The sequence below is a fragment of the Apodemus sylvaticus genome, chromosome 4, assembly GCF_947179515.1.
Source record: "Apodemus sylvaticus chromosome 4, mApoSyl1.1, whole genome shotgun sequence".
Lineage (NCBI taxonomy): Eukaryota > Metazoa > Chordata > Mammalia > Rodentia > Muridae > Apodemus > Apodemus sylvaticus.
In genome coordinates this window covers 109,735,611-109,759,333 of record NC_067475.1, presented here as the reverse complement: position 1 = coordinate 109,759,333, position 23,723 = coordinate 109,735,611, and the positions used below count along the sequence as shown (strand labels likewise).

At 34.7% G+C, this 23,723-nt stretch overlaps 1 protein-coding gene across 4 annotated transcripts in view; it reads left to right on the top strand.

The window, feature by feature from the left end:
* Nucleotides 1–22,887, top strand: part of Tsc22d2 (TSC22 domain family member 2) — a 51,627-nt gene extending 28,740 nt beyond the window's left edge. For 2 of the 4 annotated variants that reach the window (XM_052180475.1, XM_052180476.1), the window contains 2 exons: nucleotides 15,458–15,509; nucleotides 16,152–22,887. In XM_052180475.1, the coding sequence (XP_052036435.1) occupies nucleotides 15,458–15,509; nucleotides 16,152–16,412 (313 nt within the window). In that variant the 3' untranslated portion in view covers nucleotides 16,413–22,887. The remainder of the gene's footprint in view (nucleotides 1–15,457; nucleotides 15,510–16,151) is intronic. The other 2 variants (XR_007977521.1, XR_007977522.1) reach the window with 2 other exon arrangements.
* The last annotated feature ends 836 nt before the right edge of the window (nucleotides 22,888–23,723 follow it).

The window sequence follows — 23,723 nt, the reverse complement described above, 5'->3', positions numbered from 1 at the left end:
TGATTACTACCACATAATGCATATGAAATAATAAAGAAGGTACATGGTCTAGTTAGCTGTTCTTATAGCTGTCTTAATTATAAATGTAGGCTTCCATTTGTGCTCATATAAGTTATAATACTAATATAACTATAGTTCCAAAGTGGTAAGGAGGTATTGCTTAAAAGAAATCACAATTTTAACTTTAGAAATCACAAGGATGACTTCTTTGTAGTTGTTGATTGTACAGGGACTTCTTAGGATTATTTATGCTCAGATCTACTAATATAAAAAGAGTAAAGTGTCTTGGAATTTCTTCGTGCTCCAAAATGTCATTTACTAAGAACTCCCACTAGTTATAAGGCATTTTAAAAGCATTATGAATCATCTTCATCTCATCTAATTAAATCTTCAACTCCTTGTCCTGCTCTGATCACCTTCAGAAAATTTGGTTTCTTTTACTTCCTTTTAAACTCATTTCTGATCAAATTGCCAAAGGGATTGGTCAGTTGAGAGGAATTCATAAATAGGTATTTCTGAAATATTATGAAATTTATATTTTCACTAGATTGACCTCTGAACCTATAATTACAATGTGAAATCTTCATTATCTGAAAGATTAGGAGTTTAGAAAGTCCACCGTGTTTTTTATGAAATATTTTATTGCTCAGGACAGAACTGCTGTGTTTCACTGGCATATACATCATGCAACAGCTGATAACATATAGAAATTGCTGTAATCTTTTTCTCAGTAAATAAAAACAAAATGTAAAGAACATTTTAGAATGAGTATGCATTAAAGGATAGGTTCACAACAAAAAAAAGTAGGAAGAGCTGTTCTTATTGTCTTGACTTTCACTAACCTTAGTGGGGAGAACTGCTCATTTTTAACTTCCTATGAAACTCTTCTAGTCATTTCTAATCATTTATATTATACATTAATATAAATTAAACAAGCTGTGTTTCATCATTTTCTTTGGAAATATTTTAAATATTTGTCATATTCAGAGTATATAAGAAGACCCCTGAGATGGATAGTTCCTGCTGTTAAGGTTTACACTAAGGCAGCATTTGATAAAGAGAACAAACAAAATTGAATGGTGAAGAATCAGAAGACTATTGACAAGACAGGCAGATAATGAAGGCCTCATAGGAAAGGTCCCATCGCAGATGACTTAGCTCTTTTATCTAAATTAATATAACAAATATATCAGACCATGATAGAAATTTAAAATTCATCATAAAGACTTTATATAAAACTGAGGCACATAGGATGATTTAGTGAATATAAAGGCACCTGCCACCATACTTGACAATTCAAGCTCAATTTCTGTCCACATGGTAGAAAAAGAGCTAACCAACTCCAAATCTCACAACTTCTCATCTGACTTCCATACAGACACACCCCACACAATACATTAATTTATTAAATATAATTTTTAAAAATGTTTTTAAAGGGGGCTGGAGAGATCTCAGTGGGGCTTGGTTTACAGCCATTTATAATGGGATCTGATGCCCTCTTTTGGTGTGTCTGAAGAGAGCTACAGTGTACTCATGTACATAAAAAAAATAAACCTTTAAAAAGTTTTTGAAAGTTTTACACAAGCTGATGTAAACAGCTATTATGCCATCCTGCCATTTAAATTTCACTGTTACCTACAATATACCTATCATTTCAGAAATACAATTCAGCTTTAAACTAGAAAGTTGTTAAAAGCTAACCATGTGCTATTCTTTGTACCATTCTTTAATGGAAAAACAAAATTTGAAACCCTAGTGCTATTTTCCTAGTGCCTTTATTCTGCACCAGGCTCTTAACTCTGAAAGTCTAAAGTAGTAAAAGACTAGGAAAATAAATGGCTTAAGCAAAGCAGCCCGGTATCCCAGTGCATCTAGGTTATTTTGTTATTGTTGTCATTTTGTAATATTTATTGTTGGAGTTTCACATAACACTAAAAAATGCTCTGGAGTATTTTGAGTTATCCTTTTTTGCAAAATTTATATTGAATTGATTCTGTTATATTCTAGTAACCATTGGCAATTTTTTTCCACGGCAACTATATTTTATTTTATACTGTTAAACTCTGACAATCTAAGGGTTATTTAAATCTAAGCATTAGATTTATTACTGTGTAGTCTACATAAATGCTGTTTCTTGAGCCTTAATACAAATTTCAATCTCAATTTTATTGTATCTATTTTGGGATTGTATGAAGTCTTAAAATTTGACTAATAGAATACAAAAAAAATCAAAGTAAATATAGTAGGCTATTAATTAGAATTGTTTAAAATTCTTTGGAGTAACAGTAAACATGTTTTTAATAACTAAGCATAATTAATTTCTTTTCCTTTTTTCTTTTTCTTTTTCTTTTTCTTCCCTTCCTCCCCCACTCCCCCACCCCCCAGACAGGATTTCTCTGTATAGCCCTGGCTGTCCTGAAACTCACTCTGTAGACCAGGCTGGCCTCAATTCTCAGAAATTCGCCTGCCTCTGCCTCCCGAGTGCTGGGATTAAAGGCATGCGCCAGCAACTGTCTTAATATTTCATGGCCTCAGAATCCAAATTAATTCTTAATTTGTTGTTTAAGATAATTTTTAAAAGCTGACCTTTACAGGGTCAGAAGACAAGGTAACTGTTACAGTAGAATGAACTAATTAATTAAATATTATATTTGCATAAGACCTTTTGACGAGGTTCCATTAATATATTACAACTGTGATCCCCACTTTACAGATGAGGCTGGTCATAGTATGTTAACTCTCTAGGGGATATACCCCTATAATAAATGGATAGAATTTAGATGTAACAAGTAACTGGCGACTGAAACAGGAAAATTGCATGTTTGAAGCTAACCTGGGTTATGTAGCGAAGTCCTATCTTGAACAACATTAACAACAACAAAAATTTTCTAATTCAAAAGCCTGTGCTCTTAAAAATGTAATATTCTTTGAGAATTCAATTTTTGACTCAGACAACAGATGACAAGATATTTTACCCCCCAGAATGGCTACCTCATCATGAAACAGAGAGAAAAAGGGATTTTAGTAGTAGTGAAATGATGGCCTAAACAGCATTGTGCTTAATCTATGCTGTCTTCTATTGTTAAAGGTGTTCGTTTATTCAGGGTTAAGACTGTAATTTTTACACATCTCAACTGTAAAACATTGATTGGTTTATTAAAAACCAATTTGGTTTATTAAAACCCAAAAAAGCCACAGTGTATTGATACACACCAGAAATCATAGCACTCCAGAGGAAGAAGGGGTAGGATTCCAAGTTTAGACTAGCCTATGCTACATGAAGATATCCTAAGCAAAATAAATTGAGCAGATAGTTCCCCCAATAAAGAATACTTAAGGAATAAAGAATTTCCTTAAGGAATAATGACTTGTTATTTTAATCCAAACAAGAAGCAAGCAATTACATATTTAGAAACGTCAAGATGTTCTCTTGTGCTTCTGGGTTTAATCCCATTTTGAAACAATTCCCTGACAACCTTCATTTTTATTTATCACTACCCTGGACTTTGGATAGGGGTAGGTTATGAATGAAGGAACATAAAGTAGCAAAGAAAAAAATAAGTAACCTTTGAATGTGATTGAGCTGTGGGATCTTAGTGTCTAATCTTAAGACTTAATTTTCATTTGTATTGTCCATAGAGTTTCTAGAACACAGGTTTAAATATTTTTTCTGTTAAGAAGTGAGCATAACTGAAAACAATAGCTATAAAACCAGCAAGAACTATGTACTCATTTGAATTTCATTTTAGTTTACAAAGGAATAGTTTTGATTTTCATTTTGGTCAAGTCTGATGTAGCAATGGGATTGAGAGGATCTGTTCAAAAATATCCGTTAAACTGGAAGAAACAGTATGTTAGGTGCTTGAGAAAGGAGATAGTTTGAGGCTATTGAATAAATAGTATTTCTAAAAACTATACATGCTTTCTCAATCCCATCTTACTCCATAACTGTTCATGTGTTTTGTACTTCCCATTTTATCTTAACTTTAAGCATTCTCATTTTCTTCAACAGGTTGAACTAGCTACCACATTCTAACAACTCTCAGATCTAGAGCTCTTGGCCTGAGACTCCTGGAGCTTACTCTCTATGTCTTCTTTCTGTATTTCTCTGCAGCGTTCACATTTCAAGTGCAGCTTAAACTCATTTCATTCCTTTCCTACTTTACCTACAAATCTAGCTGCTTTCATTATAACATACTACCATTATCCACTTCCAGATAGTCCTAGGCCCTGTCCCCTGCCTCCTTGCATTTCTTTACAGAAGAGTCCCTTTCCCTCTTCATTTGTTTGATCTCTCATGGTCTCTATGCTTCAGTTGTGAAAACCCTTTTTAACCTTAAGTATATAGTACTGTTTCATACCTATGAATATCTATCTACTTCTGCTTCTTTCTTCTTTAACTTTTTTCTACCATTCATCTTATTATCAGTTCCTACACAGAAAGGGAAAGAAACAGTATTTACATGGTAATACTATTTCATAAAACTATAAAACCAATTGATAAAGGAATATATATCTAATAAGAGTAATTTGCCAAAGGACAGATGACTTGAGTTAAAGCCAAGCAACACTGTGTATTTACTAATTCCATATCTAGTGAGTGACTCTACCACGCCTAGATGCTGCCAAACTTTTCTTATAACCAATGTTCTTTGGCTGGCATCCTTGGTATAGAAAAGGAAGATATCAAAATCCCTGGGACTGGAGTTACTGACATTTGTGAACCACCATGTAATTGCTGGGAATCAAACTGGGTTCTCTGCAAGAGCAGGAAGTGCTCTTAACCACGGAGCCATCTCTCTAGTCCCCCTTTTTAAGATTTACTTATTTTTATTTTGTGTGTATGAATGTTTGTATGTATGCATGCTTATATGAAATCAATGTAAAATTTTAAAGTGGCAAGTATTTAGTTAGCTTCAAACTAAAAATGAACAATGAGATTCAGAACTATGTCCATTGAGTGTAAAATTGTCAATGTATACTAGCTAGGAAGAATTATCATAAAGAAAGTTATACAGTGAATGAAGGAAAAAGTTTGCGAAGTGATATAAAATTGTATACACAGAGAAAGCGGCCTCAGAATTAGAGCACAGTAAATGACACAGAATTCAAGTATACAATTTTTTTTATTAAACCTTTATAGAAGACAAAACTTGAACTTGAGCTGAGAGCAAATAAAAAGGAGGAATTATTATTACTATTATTAATTATCTCATAAGTTCTGGAGGGGAAAAAGCTCTGTAATAGAGCCCTTGCCAGGCTTCTACAGAAGACACTGGGCCCCAGCCTCAGCATTTGGGGGGGGGGGGGGGAGGTGGAAAGGGAGCCAAGGAACCTTGGAGGGTTTAATGAAATGAAGAATTTCCAATTTAAAATTTGAACAGATATTTGAAATGGCTTTAGGAAAGAACATAAGGATGACATATGGTAGTTGGTAGTTGATTTCTGTGATCCTAGCACCCTAGATGTGGAAGCAGGAGGATCAAGAGAATTCATGGCTAGGGGCTGGGCAATGAGCACAGTGGTAAAGAGAAGTGCTTGCTCTTCTAGACTAGGCTTCAGTTGCCAACCCACCACATGGTAACTCAAAACCATTCTCTAGCTCTGGCTCCAGGGGGATCTGGCACCCTCCTCTGGCCTTCTTGGGCATTGCATGCATGTGATGCATGAACATACATGTAGGCAAAACACCAATACATATAAAATATAAAAAGTTCAAAATCGGGATGGTGAAACAGCTCACCAGGTAAAGGCCAAGCCAGTTGACCTGAGTTCTGTATCCTGCAATTACATAGTAGGAGAGAATCAACACCGGCAAGTTGTCCTTTGACCTCAGCATGAACATAAGAGGCCAAAGCTAGCCTAGACTAATGAGCTACTACCTCAAAAAAAGAAAAAAAAAATAAGTTACCTTTTAAAATCTTAGGAGTTTCCATTAATAGCCTAGTTCCTTTTGCAGGGAGAGGAGGCATCCTTACTGCTGAGAATTCCCAAGTTAATGTTAAATGAATATGGTTATTTGTTGAAGATTATTTTTATGTCCCACTACTGTTTGAATTTTTTTTTCTGTTTATGGGTTCTAAAATGGAACAGGAATCTGGATGAACTTTTTATATTTGTATGTTTTTATCTACACTCTTTTCTGCCATAGTTTTTCTCAGGTTGTATTTGTCTTCACAGATGTTTACCATGAAAACTACCATAAACATTAGGTAACATTTCCTCTTAGTTAAGGGGGGAAAATACCTATGAAAGGAGGAGGATTATCTCTACTATAAAATGTCTGGCTCTTAATGTTAATTCCTTTCCCAGCTGAAATCTTCTAACTCATTAGGTGTTTCTGATATATGAACCATGTAGGATTTACTCGGGTTTTTGCTTGTAAGAATTACCAATATGCTTAGAAGCCAGCTGACCACCAACTCCTACCCCAGTAAACTAAAGGATGGTGTTAAAATATAGAAGTACTCATCATTATAGTGCCACTTTTTAAATTTTGAATTTAAGCCCTTTGGTGTGTAGCATCCACTTCTTAGTAGTTTATCTTCAGATTAGCTAATTGCTGCTCTGCAGACAGTAAAATGAAATCAAAAAAGCCTGTTTAAATGTAAGCACCCCAGCATTAGTGAGAATGCCACTCTCCTCCCCTTCCTCACATCCTTCCTTGTTTTAGAATGAATCAGAAGGAAGGTAATCTTTAAGTCTTCTCAAAACTTGTTTGATGTTAGTGGGATAAGAAGCAAGTAGAGGCTCAGCTGGTAGGGTACTTGACAGAGTTCTAGGCTTATCCCCTGGTGCAACATAAAGCTGGCATCCTGGTGCATGCCATATCATGAAGTCCTAACCCTGGGAGGTAGAAGCTAATAAAGTGCCTTATTCTGGGCTAGTGAGATGGCTCAGTGGGTACAAGTGTTTGCCTTGTAAACCTAAAACTTCAGTTCTAATCCCTATAACCTACTAAGGAGGAGGAGATTTTCAGTTGTCTTATCTCCACATGTGTGCTATAACACATGTGTGCCTGCCCGCACACATAAAACAACAATAATAAATAGAAATTTAAATGCCTGATGGCAATGGCTCAGTGGATGTGGATATGGATATGGATGCTGCTACCACACTTAAGAACCTGAATTTGATCCCTGGGAACCACATGGCAAAAGGAGGGAACGTACTCTCTCAAGTTATCCTCTGACTGACATGCAGACACTGTAGTATATGCACATATACACACATTTTTAAGTGGAAAAGTAAAAAGAAAAGCCCTACTGTGTGTCTCCCTAGAGACAGTGGAATCAATAGCTCCTCCTTTACTTCCATCATTTCCCCTTTTCCTCTTAGTTTTTTCTGCAGTCACAGACTCATGTCTTAAGTATGCTGCACAGGGTAACTTAAGTCATTTTTTAATGTTTTTCCTATATTATATAACATACAGTGAAACCAGTCCTCTGTCTCTGTTACCCATTTGCCCACCTTTCCAGACATGCACCTTCTTAGTTTGTGTGTATATATTTATTTGGTTTCTTTGTATATTTGCACTCCTTTGTGTATATGATAATATTTGTACACACAACAATTTTAAAGATGTTCTGTACATTCTCTCCTCCTCAGTAAATAAAAGAAGCATCCCCCTGACCCAAAGATATGTACTGTTCAGTTAAATATATTGCTATGCTGTGAGAAAAACTGCCTTTGTGTTTGCTTTTATAGAGATGCATACCATTCAGCTGTTATTTAACCATTTTTCCACTGATAGAACTCTTGCTATTAAAATAGTACTATAGTGGCTGGAGAAGCACCACACCATTAAGAGCACTGGCTCCTCTTCCAGAAGACCTTAGTTTGATTCCTAGAACCTACATGGTATCTCACAGCGTATGTAATTCAAGTCCCAGGAATCTTGACACCCTCACAGGCATACATTCAGACAAAATACTCATACACATAAAATGAACATAAAATCTCAAATAAATAAAACAGTGCTGTAATGAATGGCCTTGTAAATAAGATATGCTATATGTGTACCTGAGAGATAAATTCTTAGATATAAGATTAGTGGTTCAGAGTGAATAAATAAAGAATAAAGGGAAAATTGGGTTGAGTGTCTAAATTGAAAAATACCATGTTGTAGCTTTTTATATATTATGATTTATGATTTTTTCATATCTTCTGGTTTTTTGTTGTGTTTTGGGGTGTTTGCTTTATTTTGTTTGGGAAAACAGTTTCATGTAGACCAGTCTGGCCTTTTCAAATATTTTTGTAAGCTGTCTATGTGAATTCTTCTATCTTTCTGATAGGCTCTGAGTCTTTTAGATATCTGTAAGTACTTTATATATAGGAAAAGTATAGACGACAATTTTTTTTTTTGCTTTTATGTTTCAGACATAATTAGACTTAATAAGTTTTTTGAACCCCTTAATATAAATTACGTAGTTGACTTTAGACAAAAGAGGGCTAAATTAGAAAAGGAACATTGAATGTCTTTCAATGTTCAATGTGAATGTCTTTAATTTTTTTAATATAATAATTCTCACATAAACACACACATATAGAGGGAAGACTTCTGAACTCACCAATGTCTTCCATGAATAATCTTTTATGACTGTAGTATCTAAACTAGGAACCTGACATAGGCACATAAAATCCACGTTTCCTTTTCTCCTTTTAAACATTTGCTTTTCTAGCTAGGAATTTGACCTAAAATTAGCTAATGAATTTTCTTTAAAAAAAAAAAAATTGAAGGATTAGTGAACAAAATTTTCATAGAAAATGCTAGCAGTGAATATCGGTCTTTGCATAGATATTTATCTCAGTTTTCAAAGGTTCCTTGTGAAAAGCTTTTACATCTTTGTTAACTCTGGTTACTTTAGAAAATAATAACACCTAAATCTAAATCTTACAGTAGCCTTCGTATCTGCTTGCTCAAGATAAATAATAGCTATAAAAAAAAATCACTGTGATGCAGGCATGGGAGTGCATATTTGTAATCCCAGTATTTTTAAGACCGAGGGAAGAGAACCATAAGTTAGAAGTCAGTTTGGGATGTATAGTGGATGTATAGTGGGACCATAGTAAAACCCCTGCCCCACTTCTTATTTTAGGTTACTACTAATGAAAATCTCAGTGGAACATTTTTCTGGGAACTTTTCATCATTAAATTAAGCACATTATTATTTTTATATTAGAAGTTATGATCAGTTGTCAGTACAAAATACATGAAAATGTGAATGCTTAGCTAATTTACCTCTGTGGGGGGGGGGGGGAGTATATGCATGCACACATACATGCTCTGCCTGTCTTGTTTTCCTAGGGATAAGCCAAGGACTTCACATAGGTTATATGTAATCACTTAGCCATAATATTTTCTTCTGAAGACAGAAGATTAAAATTTGCATTTGCCTAGAGATTAGTTCTTTGTGAATTTTATTTCTTTGGTCCTTTCAGGGGAGGGGAGAATTCATTGCTCTTAACTGTAAACTTAAAGTATTTTAGGCCCATGTGAGTTTGGAGAAATTAGTCTTTCCCAGGGAAAACACACAATTAATTACCCATTACCAAATAGCTTTGAAAACATGCACCCAAACAAAACTATATGGACTACAAAGGTTGTACTTAGAATTATGTTTGTGTGTTTGCATCTTCATATGTTAACAACATTAATTTTTTTTAAAGGCCATGATTAAGCTGGGCATGGTGGCTCATGTCTTTAATCCCAGCACTCAAGAAACAAGAGTCAGGAGACAGCCAGGGCTAAATAGAGAAACCCTGTCTTGAAAAACAACAGCAACAACAACAACAAAAATAAATAAATAAATAAATAAATAAATAAATAAATAAATAAATAAATAAATAAATAGGCCATGAATTTGAAAGAAAGCAAAGAGGGGGGAAAGGGAGGCTTCAGAGGGAGAAAAAGACAGGAGGAAATGGTGTAATATAATCTTAAGAAATCAGTAATTTTTTAAGTATATTTAACCTTCAGTTTTGTAGAACTTTATAAGATTTAGTCTTCAATCAGCAACTCACAGTTGTATTATTTCTCTTAAATAACTGTATTTCTTAAAAGACAGGAAAAATGCTACCTGGGTTTCAATAAATGTTTTAGTAATAATGCTATTATTATATCTCTTCTTTTGAGAAATGGTAGGAAATGGTAAATAATTTACTGTAAGCAGCATATGATTTCTGAGGGGTATAGGACTTAGCTCCTATCATGATTGATGAAGAGTCACTTTTACCTGGTTTGCAGAATGGAGCTTAGGGATAAAGAATCAGAATTGCCTATTCAAAGTAATTGACTCTTATTACAGATTTAATTCTGTAATTTAAGAAATTTCTTTACTGTATTTGTATCACTGTGAATGTGACTTGACAGAAAATTTGAAGGATGTTTGAGTAAAAACAAGGTAACTTTTCTATAGTTTTCGATTTATAGACACATAGAATTTTAATATATTAACTCTGTCAGACAAGAACATTTTAGTTCCTAGCAAACAGGCAGACTGTGTTGGGTGTCCAAAGATCAGCAAATAAATGCCTTTTCTAAGAAGTTACCTCCCTTACGGAGAGTGGGACTACTTCTGGGAATGTACTAGATAAGATAATAACATGTTGTGAACACTGTTTAATCTTTGGGTCCATGCTCAGTTTCACAGCTAACATTTAGTGCTTATTTAAAGCTAACATTTAGTGCTTATTCTTTAGTATGCAATAGTTCAAGATTTATTTAGGTAACTATAGATAGGGGCTTTCTTTCACAGTCTTTCTCAGGGAAAAAAGTTGTAGATTTTAACCTTAGGTCTAGGTTTGAATTTTTCCGAGGCATGTTAGTTTCCTTACTTGACAATATGAATATTGCCCAGGCTTATTGATGATTATAGGCCTGCCATAAAATGAATTGTTATAAACTTCTTCTGCTTTATCATTTTGTTCATTAGCATTTAGATAGAGAAAAGACAGGAGACTGGAGAGGTTATTAAAATATATTAACTGTTCTCATTCCACAAGTGTTTTAACTGAGTAGTTCTAGGGCAGATCCAGATATATCCACTTCTAGCAAGTTCCCAGGTAATGTTGCTGCATCTAGTTAAAAGGAACTTCACTTTGAAAACTAGTTTATCTGAATTCAGAGAATTTTCATGGCTTCTCAATACAAGTTATTAGTGCTTGAAATCAAATTACTAACATCTCTAGTTACTGTCAAAATGCATTTGAGTTCTTATATGTTAAAGCACTATGTCCACTTGGAAAAATATGTTTGCATTTTTCTTTTATTGTTCCTATTCTTAGTTTAGACAGGTAACTAAAAGGCTGGTCTACCTTATTATAGATTACACAAAGGTTACCTCTCATGTCATTTAAAAAGTGAAATCAAATTAGACGACCTTGTCTTCACTGATTTCACTTGTAAAGTCCAGGTTTCTTTCTGACTTCTTGACTTCTTGGTCTACACATACTTGGTCATGACCAGTTGCTAAAGAATAAGAAAAACCTGGGAAGAAAAGCAGCTGGTAGCTGCCAGCTGGGATGAAGTAGATCGGCTTGAAAAGGCACACTAGCTAAAGTAGCACGGTTACTCTGACTTCTGCTCTTTCTTTGACTAGAACTGTAATTAGCTGTATTGAAACATTAAATTCAGGGCTAAGCGTGTAGCTCAGTAGTTCTTATCATTCAACATCTGTATTTTTGTTCATTACCTCTGTTAGAACTTTTAACTTGTTAATAAATGCTGATCAGGAAAATTTTTTTCCCTGAAAGATGTTGCCCATATTTAAAAATTAACCTTTGGCTTCATTTTGCACTTCTAGTTTACAATAATAGCTTAAAACAAGAAGATTCTGAGTGTATTTTTCTCTGTATTTCTGGTAGTAATTATAGCACTTAATTTAAAATGGACTTACTTCAGTTTGAGTGTTTGTGTGTGTGTGTGTGTGTGTGTGTGTACCACCCCGTAATCTAAAACACATGGTTTATTCTTATTACACTGCATTTATTCCAACACTACATTTAGGAGTACCTAATTGTTTAATGGGTAGGTACCATATGAATACATTGCAAAAAAAAAAAAAAAGACAAAATATTCCCTTGAGCTTAGAACTTGAAACTATTCAAAATATGGTAGATGTAGTAATAAAAAAGAAATCATGGTATAAATAAACATTAGATGAAGAAAAATTGAAGGGAAAGATATTTTGTTTAATTTATCAGTTTCATTTTAAAGGAAGCAGAATCTCTGGCCTGAGCACCACAGAGAACATTTACCTCATTTGAAACTGCACTTAAGACTTAACAGTGTTAAGTATCGTCATTATAAATCTAGCCATTTAAATGGTGGTTCCCAAAACCTAAGTTTCTATCAGAATCACCCAGAGGGGTTATTAAAATACATTAACTGTCTTCATTTCAGGAGTGTCTGATTCAGTAGTTCTGGGACAGATCCAGATATATCCACGTCTAGCAAGTTTCCAGATAACGTTGATGCAGTATTAACCAGTTAATACTTCACTTTGAAATGAACTTCACTTTGAAAACTAATTTGAATCCAAAGAATTTTCATGGCTTCCTAATATAAGCCGTTAGTGTTTGAAATCAAATTATTGTTATCTCTAATTACTGTCAGAATGCATTTGAGCTCTTATGTGTCAGGGCACTGTTTACTTCTCTAAAGCTAATTGAAGTTCCCTCAAGAATTCAATCTAATAAAATCAACTGTAGTTCTATTAATATAGTAAAAACAATCACCTTGCATTGATAATTCGTTGTGCCAAGAACTATGCAAAATAGTATTTAAACTCATTTAATCCTCAGAGGATTATGACATAAAATGCCTATTTGAGGTAGGAAAAAATATATATAAATTTCTCAGAATTCACAGTGAGTATATTAAGGAGCAAGAATTTGGTATGGTGCTGTGGTACCCTCCTACACTATTTAAAATTAAAACTATACATGTTTCTGGACTAGAAGAGGGATAGAATATTTGACTATACTATAGAACAGCAAAAGGTATCACAAAAAGAGATGGCCCTGCATACCTTAAAGAACAAGTGAAAGCCACATAAATTAGAACTACAGGTATCTCCATCTGGAGAGCAGTTTCTACAAAGTGAAGGAAGCATGAGAAAACATGTATCAGATTATAAATATTACATAAGAGCAGGATACATAAAAGGGTAAGAGACCATCTATAGCAAAGGTCAAAGTTGTGAAGAATTTCCTATACTAAGTCGTTTTAGAAATAGAATTGGTCGCTGTGTGTGATGGTATATATACCTTTGATAAAAACACTGGGCAGCCAGCAACAGATAAATCTCCTGAGTTCGAGGCCAGCCTGGACCACCTTGCATAGTAAGACTGTTAACTGTCCCACCTCCCCCCCCCCCCCCCATAGGATTGGGATTTTTTTGTTTACTCTTTCTCCTATAACTTTCACTCGCAGTAAGTCAGTGGTTCTCAAATAGTCAGGCACAAGATCAGTATTTTCTGGGAACTTGTTAGAAGAGCCGTTTAGAGCTCAGCAATCTGTTTATACTAGACCCCAAGATGACTGGTGCATACTAGTTTGCATAAACCATAATTAATATAAGTAGTTGAATATTGTACTTGTGATTAATTTTATTAGAGCACAGTGCTCAACAAAATTAAAATTTGAGTCCTAATGGATTACTTTTCTTTAAAATGATCTTTCTATAGCTTGTAAATTCATTTCTTCCTTGCTGCAACGAGATCAGAGTCAGGACAAGAATTTGTTAGGTTAGCATTCAAAGTATAGCATGCTCATTACTATTCCTTAGTTGTAGTAATGACTTGAAAACTTCCTGACTCGTTTTAATTAACAAGAAAAGGAAATAATAAACTCCTGTTTCTAATTTTTAAACTGTTAATGTATAAAACTGGTATTATAGTTAACATTTTAAAGTATTCTATTTAAGCCACATGTATCAAACGAATAGGAGTTTTCACACCATGAAATGACTTAAAGTAACAGCCTTTCTTGGTAGAAGTAATAATAAAGAAAATATAAACTAGGATTCTCAAGCAAGTGTATGTAGTTCAAACGCCTGTCACCATCTTATTTGTGGTGATTTTTTTTATACTAAAGCTGTATAGATATATTTTACTTTGCACATATTTCTCCAGTGACTGAAAGCCCAGCATATAAACAGTGTTGGTTAGTGAATATCCTTTCAAGATCTTAAGTATGCAGTACCCTTTTATCTTAACAGCAGCAAAAAGTTAACTAGTATACTGTTAGGGCTCTCATAAAGACATAAAGCATTTTCTGTGTGTTGGCTGAAAGTACCAAAGTGGCAAGTCCATTGAAGCTTAGGGACTGACCCTGTTCGTTTACAGATAGGGAAACTGAGATCCAGAGACATTAAATAAATGAGTGAGTAGCAGAACCTGGCATGATAGCCAGGCCTACTTGGATTGTAATCTCAAAGGTACATGGAAAAGTATGATTCTGAACCTCAACCTGGCATAATACTAATATAATAGTCCAAACCACTCAAAGTAAAGTAGTCTTCAGATATTTTAAATCCCAAATTCTTGTCAGCAATAGTATACTTTGTAAGTAGTACTAAGTAATGTTTTTTTTTATTATTCGATATAATTTATTTACATTTCAAATGATTTCCCCTCTTCTAGCCCCCCCACTCCCCGAAAGTCCCGCAAGCCCCCTTCTCTTCCCCTGTCTAAGTAATGTTTTATTCCAAAATTAAAGACCTCATGTTAACTCAAAGAAGTATCAGATTTCTTTTACAAGACTATTTTAAAACAAAAAGTTTAAACTAATTCTGTCTTTCAAAAATCTATAAAAGTACTAACAAGAGTGAGTGTATATAGAGAGAGTCATGCTACTTTTTACTACTTAATGGGAGAATATAAAACGTAGAGAACAATTATTTAATCTTCTGTGACATATAAATGCTCAGGTAGTATTTGAACTTGGGATATCTACTTAATAGTCAGACAACTGAATTATTTTCAGGAAAAACACACGCTTTTCTTAGGTGATATCTGCCAGCAAGTAACCTGTAATCAAAGTACATAAATCTACTAGAATATTGAATTCCATTTTAACCAGCTTATTCAAAATCCTCTTGAATTCTTTTTAGAAGCCCTTCCTACACACTTAAAAAACAGACATTAAAATATAAAATTGGTAGAAGTCATTACCTGAGTTTTAATATATTAAGACCACCAAAGAGAAACCTCCTAATTAAAATTGGGAGTAAGTTTTAAAGTGACATAGACAAATTACAAATATTGGGACTATAAATGATTTTTAGATGATGGCTATGTACCAAGATCCTCAGGTTAAAAAGTTAATAAATTATATTAAAAGTCATCACATTTCATATTGGATAAACACAAATATCTTTTACATTATTTTAAGAGTTAGAAGGATGGTTAAAGTTCTGAGGATAATTTAATAAACTATTCTAATTTTTTCCAGTGCATCTGGGGGCGGTGTTGTAGCCATTGACAACAAAATAGAACAAGCAATGGTAAGTAGGTTCCAATTTTCCTTCACTTCATTGGTCAGACTGCCTGTATCTCCTAAGTCCAAATAGCAGAATCCTTAGATTTCTTTAAGCCAAAAGTTACTTGTTACTATCAAAATTTAGAAAATGCTAGATCATGGAAAGTTTCTAATCCACGCATACTAGTTGTCCTTCCATCTGATCATGTCATACTTTGTACAACACCATGGATCCAGACCATAAGAGGGAAACACATAATTCATTACAGTATGTGTTCATCTGAAAAGCTTCGGCCTTTTGTTCATTTAAAGTGGAGGCTATGTGGCACTTCAGTCTCTAAAATACTCTGTGACTAGATTGTGTCAGACAGCTTTGCATTTATTGAAATGTTACTTCTCTGTTGTCTTTATTCTGCATCTTAAAATGCTCACGCTAAACTTTGGAAACTCTATACTAGCTAGGAAAGAGACTTTTTTCCACCCCACCTCCCACAGGCCCTGTTAAGATATCACAGAAACATTAAAAAGCAAGAGGAGAAAACTGCTTTTAAAAAACAAAAATATAGAAACCATTTAGTGTTTATAAGGCACCCAAATAATCTAGAACTAAGTAGCTCTTAACTCTCATCAACTCGTTTTTTGACATTCCTAATTTTGTTCTTCACAGGATCTGGTGAAAAGCCATTTGATGTATGCAGTAAGAGAAGAAGTGGAAGTTCTAAAGGAGCAAATAAAAGAATTAGTGGAAAGAAACTCTTTACTTGAACGAGAAAATGCACTGTTAAAATCTCTTTCAAACAATGATCAGTTGTCCCAACTCCCAGCCCAACAGGCCAATCCTGGTAGCACTTCTCAACAACAAGCAATGATAGCACAGCCTCCGCAGCCAACGCAACCTCCACAGCAGCCGAATGTCTCCTCAGCATAAAGCTTTCTTAAGCCTCGTTAAGGAAAAAACTGAAAGCAATCTTTCCTTGTGTGCCACTTGGTGTTCTTTCCACTTTATAGAAAGCAAGTAGCCATGCTTCGGCTGTGTGCTTGGCCTTTTCAGTATTAGACAATCGCTCTCCAGGAGCTTTCCCTCTAAGATGTCATGCGGCACTGTTGATGTCCACTTGTGTGTCATCAGTACACGAGGAGAATACTAGACGGGGTTCATTAAAGCAAGCAGAGTCTGCATTCTACATGTGCGCATGAGTGGGATCTTTAAAAGTTTTGGTGGCTCTCCCATGTTTCTTATCACCCATGGATGTACCTTGAGCCTTCCTGTCACATTATAAATAACAGTTCATCTAAAGAGCCACTTTTCTTTCAATATCAGTAACATTTGCCTACATAAGTTTTCATTTATTTTGTGTTTTATTTATTACAGGGCTGCTATTTTCATATTGTACATGAACAATGTCACAGAACTTTTTTAATTTTCTTGAATAATTATAAGCATCAGTAAAGGAATTGAACGACAGGATTACATTTGATAAATAAAAAACCGTTTAGGCAATAATTGAACAAAAGAATCCTGGCACATTTCTAACACTAATGGCAATTTACCGTTGGTATTTATTTTCAATAGTAAAATCCAGCTTGAATGTAAATTTTGTATAGTTGTAAGTATGAAAAACACAGTGCACCTGTACAGGTAGTCACCAGTTATTGTGATATAATAAATAATTGGGCTATTTTCATGAAGAAAACTTTGTTCATTTGTTTCTACTTTCTAATAGAAATTGCCACGATTCCTCTGCTTTTCAACATTTCGTATGACTTTTTTTTTTTTTTTTTTTTGGGTGGGAATAAAAAAAAGCTGTGAAATTGTTCAACCTACTTTGTAACCAAAGAAGCAAAGCTGTGTAATGGAGTTTTGTTTTGTTTTATAATGCACATTCTTTATGTATTTTTATTTAGTGTTTTCTTGGTCACAATTTTCTTTGCTGTCTAGCATGATCTGCATGGCCTGTAATCTTTGAACCACTTTCGTACCTCATGTTTTTATCCAGCACTCTTATTGTACTGTGTACTAGTCTGTGAACAATGTCAAATAAAAAAGAACGAACAGGTCGTATGGTGGAGCTGAGCTAGTGTACAATGCACCAGTTGTACAGAGACAAAAATGAAGTGAGCCATCTTTTGTTCATTTAAAATGGTGTTTTGAATTTCATATGCAGAAAACGTTTTGTTACATTGCAGATTTTAATGTATTTAATAAATGCAACATGCAGATTAAGTGCAGTGTATACTGAGTATTTAAATTAAAATGTACATTTCATAAATACAGTTTCAAGAGAAAGCATCATTTTGTGTATACTAACACATTAAGTGTATGTCAGAAATTGATGTAAAAATATATATTTTAACACATTTTCTGAAATTAAACTACAGTTTTGTTCAAATATTTGGCTCTATATGTGTTCAGAATTTGACTAGATTTGTATTTTCACAGTTCAAAATATTCCTTAAGTGAACACCCATGATGTTAATGACAATGATAGTTCTTAAATTTTCAAAGTAAAATAATTTAAAGAACACAAGAATGGTGAGCAATATTTGTACTCAATATTCATATTATGTTAACAATATAAATAGAAAATCCTCGTCTACCAAAACTTTTACTTGAATTCAGAAAGGTGCCTGTAGAAATTAACATGTCCTGTATGGGTAGCCCACTAGCTAATTAAGTCTTAATGAGAAACAGTAGTTAGCTTTCCATGTTAGAAGAGGTTAAATGTTCTTTATCTATTTGAAACGTTCTAACTTCAAACAAAAGGCATAAAATTGAAACATACATGAGATTACCAAATATTTTATAATTCTAGTTGTGCTACAAGAAATAATGTTCAATAAACAAAATTTTCATGTTAATTAGTAATATTAGAAATACTTAAAAGAACTAGGTAAGTATGTAGACTTGACTGTGTTATAGCCCTAAGGATTCAGAGTGAGGTTATAGTAGAACTACTATGGGCAGGATAGGATGTGAGACTGCTGTTGGAATATAAACCTGAAGATTTCTCTCCATGCCCTTCATTGCTAATAGTGTGGTACTTCATACGAAGAATGTTAGAAAAGAGTTGCAGAAGGAGACAGTTAAGTGGCAAATGGCTGCCCAAGAATGTATAAGATTTTGTTTGATGCTTGGCACTTAAAAAAAAAAGTGATTTTTGTGAAAACAAATGAGTTTTTAATTCTAGGGATAGAAAAATAAGCAAAATATAATAGTATCCACCAAGGAGATCATTAATATTCTACGGTTAAAAATGGTGACAGCAATTGCTAGTACCTGTATCTTTTTAAAAGGAGCAAAAATCCTAGAAAATGGTTAATAAAAAGAGATTCCAAAAGAATTGACTTTTGATAAACTAGGAAATGCAAATCATTTTAATCAGTTATATCTTTTAAATAGCAGGAGTTAATGCAGTAAGGTGGGCTTTTCTCCTGAATGAAATTTGGCAGAGCTTTAAATATTAATAAACAAGCTCAGTGGTCAGTGGTGTGATACTTAGGGAGCAGGGTTCAAAAACTGCAGTTGTGTGTCTATCCTATATGTTCATTCCTTCCTAGGATACAAAACTTTTATTGATTTCTTGTCCCTACCCAAAGTTGTAATGAAGTTTACATCTAAATCTGTTTCCCATGTCCATGAGGCACACTCAAGTCAGGCACAAAGGAGAGTCAGGTAGCGTGCTTTTATTTGGGAATATTTGAATAATTTATTCCAAATTGGTTTGGAATTGTTAAGGATCTTCATTTAGATTAGGTTTTTGTTGGAGTTAAAGTCTTTGAATACCTAAACTATCAACTAGTTGAAATTCCAGTTTATGAGGTAAGTCTTATGAGAATGTGATCTACCTTTAATTTTCTGTCTCAGCCTATAGACCAGGTGCTAATACATAGGCTTTATGTTGGTTTAATTTTCTAATACAGTACTACATGTACAGTTGAAAGCTAACTTTGCCCAAAGGAAGTTATTTTTAGGTAGTCCTAAAATGATCTTAAGTATCCACAAAACAAAAAGATACAGGGAGTTGGAGAATTAAGCATTCTGCTATTTTAACTGTTAGATGAAGGGCATTAAGCCCTGATAACATGTCCTTTATGGTGGACATGTTTCTTTTGTCTTCGGTGATGAAAAGTGAAAGGCCAGTCCCCAGGGTTCACAATTGAATTGAGGCTACATAAACTAACCAATGACAAGAAATAGAGTAAAGGATGGCTTTCTTGGGTGGTTTCTGAAACGGCATCCAGTTCTTGAAGGTCATGAGAGGAAAGGTGTGTTCCAAACTCAAGAAAAGCCTTCTCAAAGCTCTGAAAACGTAAACAGGGCTCCTAAAGAGCACAGAATTTTGTGGGAAGGAAACTAGAATTAACTGGCTCATCAGTGTTGGTAGTTTGGCATTATTAATAAGAATGATTCATTGGATGACAGCTAGTGGGAGAAGCTCAGTTCAGTTCATTGGTAGAGTGGTGGGTGGAAACAAGACAGTTTAGAAAAATCCAGAAAAGTGGTTAGACAGCATTTCCATGGGGCAAATTGAAGTTTATTGAAGAAGCTGGGAATTCCTCAACTTTCTCAGTGAATATTCCACTTCCAGAATCAGCACTTTGTTCTCTTAGGTTTTTGAGAAAACAGCTCAGCCAATGTTTGTTTAGTCAGTCTCATGCCAGGAGCCATGCATCCTCAAAAGTAAGGTCTTTGTTCCTTGTTGAAGGAATTGCAAGAATCTGACCAAAGAGTGGGGCAAACAGGAATTTGGTCACTCTATGCCTCTGTAGACTCAGCCCAATGGTAAACAATCGACTGTGGTCGATAATTCCACAACCTTTCCAGTCCCTTGCTTCCTGAAGATTCTGACTCTAGTGCAAGTACTGACATCTAAGAATAGGTTTTCCTTTAATTTTGCCTTTCATCTCTAACATAGATCAGCCCTGCAGCCTTCTTTCAACAATCTGCTAATGCAGTAACAGACCTCTCCTGCCCCCTGCTTCAAGCCCTCCTAATAATTCTAATACTAGTCTCCTCCGATGTTTGCACCAACTGGCCCACCGTTTGATCTTCCAGGGCCCATCCCTGTCTGATATTTCCATAATAGGTTACAAATTTATCTTATTTCAATCTCTCTTCGTGCACATCTTTCCTATATATGTGAAGGGTTATTGTACAATAGTTCCCTTAGTGATCTATATTGGTCTGGCATGTTCAAATGGAGGAATTACCAAATGAGTACTATAGAAAGCAAGTTAAAAGTTCACAGACCTTCTTTTCTCTCTGTTTTAATGGAATTTAAAAATGAGCAGTCTTTGAGAGACTGGTGATTAGTGATGGCAAGATAAGCTGTTATTTTGTGATGGCACAGTCTACTTGGAAACTAAATTTGTTCAACATGATTGAATAGTGAGTTAGCTTTATGTTTCCTTTTCATGCAGGGAAACTGATAAATTAGACAGTTTGGAGTGTTTCCTTACTGCCTTTCAGAGATCCAGAGTCCGTATGTTTACAGACTAGGACCTTCCCTCAGAAGCCATAATGTTCCTCTAAAAGAAGGAAGGAAAAGAGATTGCTAACTTTAGAAAATAAAAGATTGGAGATTAAGACAAGCCAAATGACACACTTCAGCTTTCCCATAATAAAAGTTAAAGTTACTTGTAGTGCCAACTGTTTGCATGCTTTCATAGAATAACCGTAAAGTGCTCTTGCCCACTGCAATTCACAAGGTCTTCCAGGTCATAATTTCTTTCTTCTTGCAATTAGTACATAGATAGATAAACCCAAAGAACACCGCAGAAAAGAAAACATCTACACATGGCATTTATAATACTCAGCCAGTGACTAGTTCTAGCTCACTGAAAAATAAAATATGTAAATCCCTTAATGAGGTAGTAGTCTTCACAGATGTTTGGGAAAATCATTTGAGCTTTATTTTTGTTTCCTAGAAACATTGAAAAGTAGTTTGATTCTGTCTTAACTTAGGTGCTTAACCCTATGCTGAATGTTTGAGGAGAGAAAGCTGTTTAGGACATGATCTGTGCGCTCCCCTCCCCAACCCCAGGGTCTCATCATCCAATGTGAAAAGAGAAGCAGAAGTGCCATGTTGCTTATCCACAATAGATACTCAGTTTATTGACCGTGTCTGTTAGGTGGAGGGTCTCTAAATAACAATCTGCTGTGTCGCGTGAAATCTGTTGCCATTGCCAGGAAATAAATCACCAAAAAGCTTTAGCATCAAATAATCCTTCTGGAAAGAGGAGACCAGACAAAAGACTTTTCACACCTGAGCCTGGGAGGTCACCACCAAAAACTAATCTGTGAGAGTTTACACAAAAATTTTAATACTCTGTTTATAGATAATTGATCTAATTTAACCTAATTTGACTAGAATTTCCATGTCATAAATTATATTGTCTCGTCTCATAAGCAACATGCATTTTGGCTGTCCTAATCAGCTATTATTCAATGAATGCAGTTAATAACTCAGGTACCTGATGCCAAAAATGAATCTCCGCTAGGACTGAGAATTCTGAGATAAATACAAGGCTTTGTAAGTGGTAAGTGGTAAGCCTTACAGTTCAGATCAGTGGGGAAAGAATGGCTTAGTCAACAGGCAATACTGAGACTGTGTACCCTTTTGAGGGTAAAAAAAGTAAGCTTAGCACTCTTTCAAAAATTAAAAATTCCAGCTACACTAGAAGTGAGTGTTCTACTTTGTGAAATTCAAAACCTTGATAATGGATAATGCATGAGGGTGAATAGTTTTACAAATTATGAAGAGAGGTTCAGCCTCAGCAAAGCAAAGTGCACATGAAACACACTATCTCAGATCCAGTTGGTGAACATTAGACACATAAGGATTAAGAGCTGACAAATGTGGAAAAACAAATCTGATGTCATAAAGTTTGCATAGCCACTTTTAAAGGCAGCTGGGTAATGTCCAATAAATTGAAATTTTAGATGCCCTATGACCCAATGGATCCAATTTTTAGTACCCTAAAGAAACACACATTCATAAGGCAGCTTCTAATATAAAGTTGGAAAAATCAAAATCTACTAAGGTAATGAAATATGCTAGATGCTATAAAATATTAGGTATCGGTGAAAAAGAAGGAAGAAGAACTGTATGCTGACAGTAGATCTCTAGGATGCAATGTTAAATTTGTTAAAAGTAATACACATGATACTGTTGACGTTTAAAAAAAAACATGCCATACACAATACTGTATAGTGTACTTCTGCAAATAACTATCTGTGTACAATATAAATAGAGAGTTGGAAGGATACTAACCAAGCTGTTTACAGTAGTTTGGCGGTGTGCGTTAGCTTAAAGTGTAATATTTGATGTTTGTGAATTTGCATTCATGTACTGTTTCTGTAGTGACATCAATAAATTAGAAATAAAATGAAATAGAAAGTGTTTTCTTCTTGTCTACTGCTAATATCTCCTTCAACGTCCTAGGTCTCTTCTTCAGCCTCCCTACTTGACTACTGTCCCAGGAATGTTTTTCCATTCCTCCCCGGCTTCCCCCTTCCCGACTTCTTGCACATCACCCCTCTCCTCTGGATTATACATGTAAGTATATAATGAACAACAAAATGTAACAGTTTTCCCCTAACAGACTCTTGTTCCTCCCCCTCCTTCCCCAAGCTTTCTCCTTTGCTTTCCCTGCTCTCCTGGGCTGTCACAGTAGTGACAACTGGCCTTAGTTCACAGAGCCACTGGAGCTGTTCTTGTCAAGGCCACCAATGCTCCTTTGATGCTAATCAACTATAGTGTTCTTGCTGGAATGCTATGCCTAATTTTTTATTATAATTTAATTTAGATGAGATATCATTTTCCATTTTTTCACTTTCAATTTTCCTCACTGTCTTTGACGCTTTATTTTTCAGAGTGTCTCTTAAAGTGTATAGCTGATCGTCCTTTGTTTTTTACTCACTCTGTCTTGTAACAAGTGTCTTTTACTCCATTCCCATGCATCACCATTGCTGGCATGTCTGGACTATTTCTGCCATGTAATTTTGTGCTATCTCTTTAAAATACTTTCTGGAAACTGTCTCATTCCCCCCTCTTGGCTTATTCTACTGATACTGTTACTCATTTCTTACCCCTTTTATTATTGGAAAGTTATATATCTCGTGTCCACTCAAACTAGTAGTTATTTTACCATCATCTTTGTCACTAAGTTGTGACAATCCCCAAACATATGCAAAAGTAGTAGTCTAGTAAATGCCCATATATTCACCACCCAATCT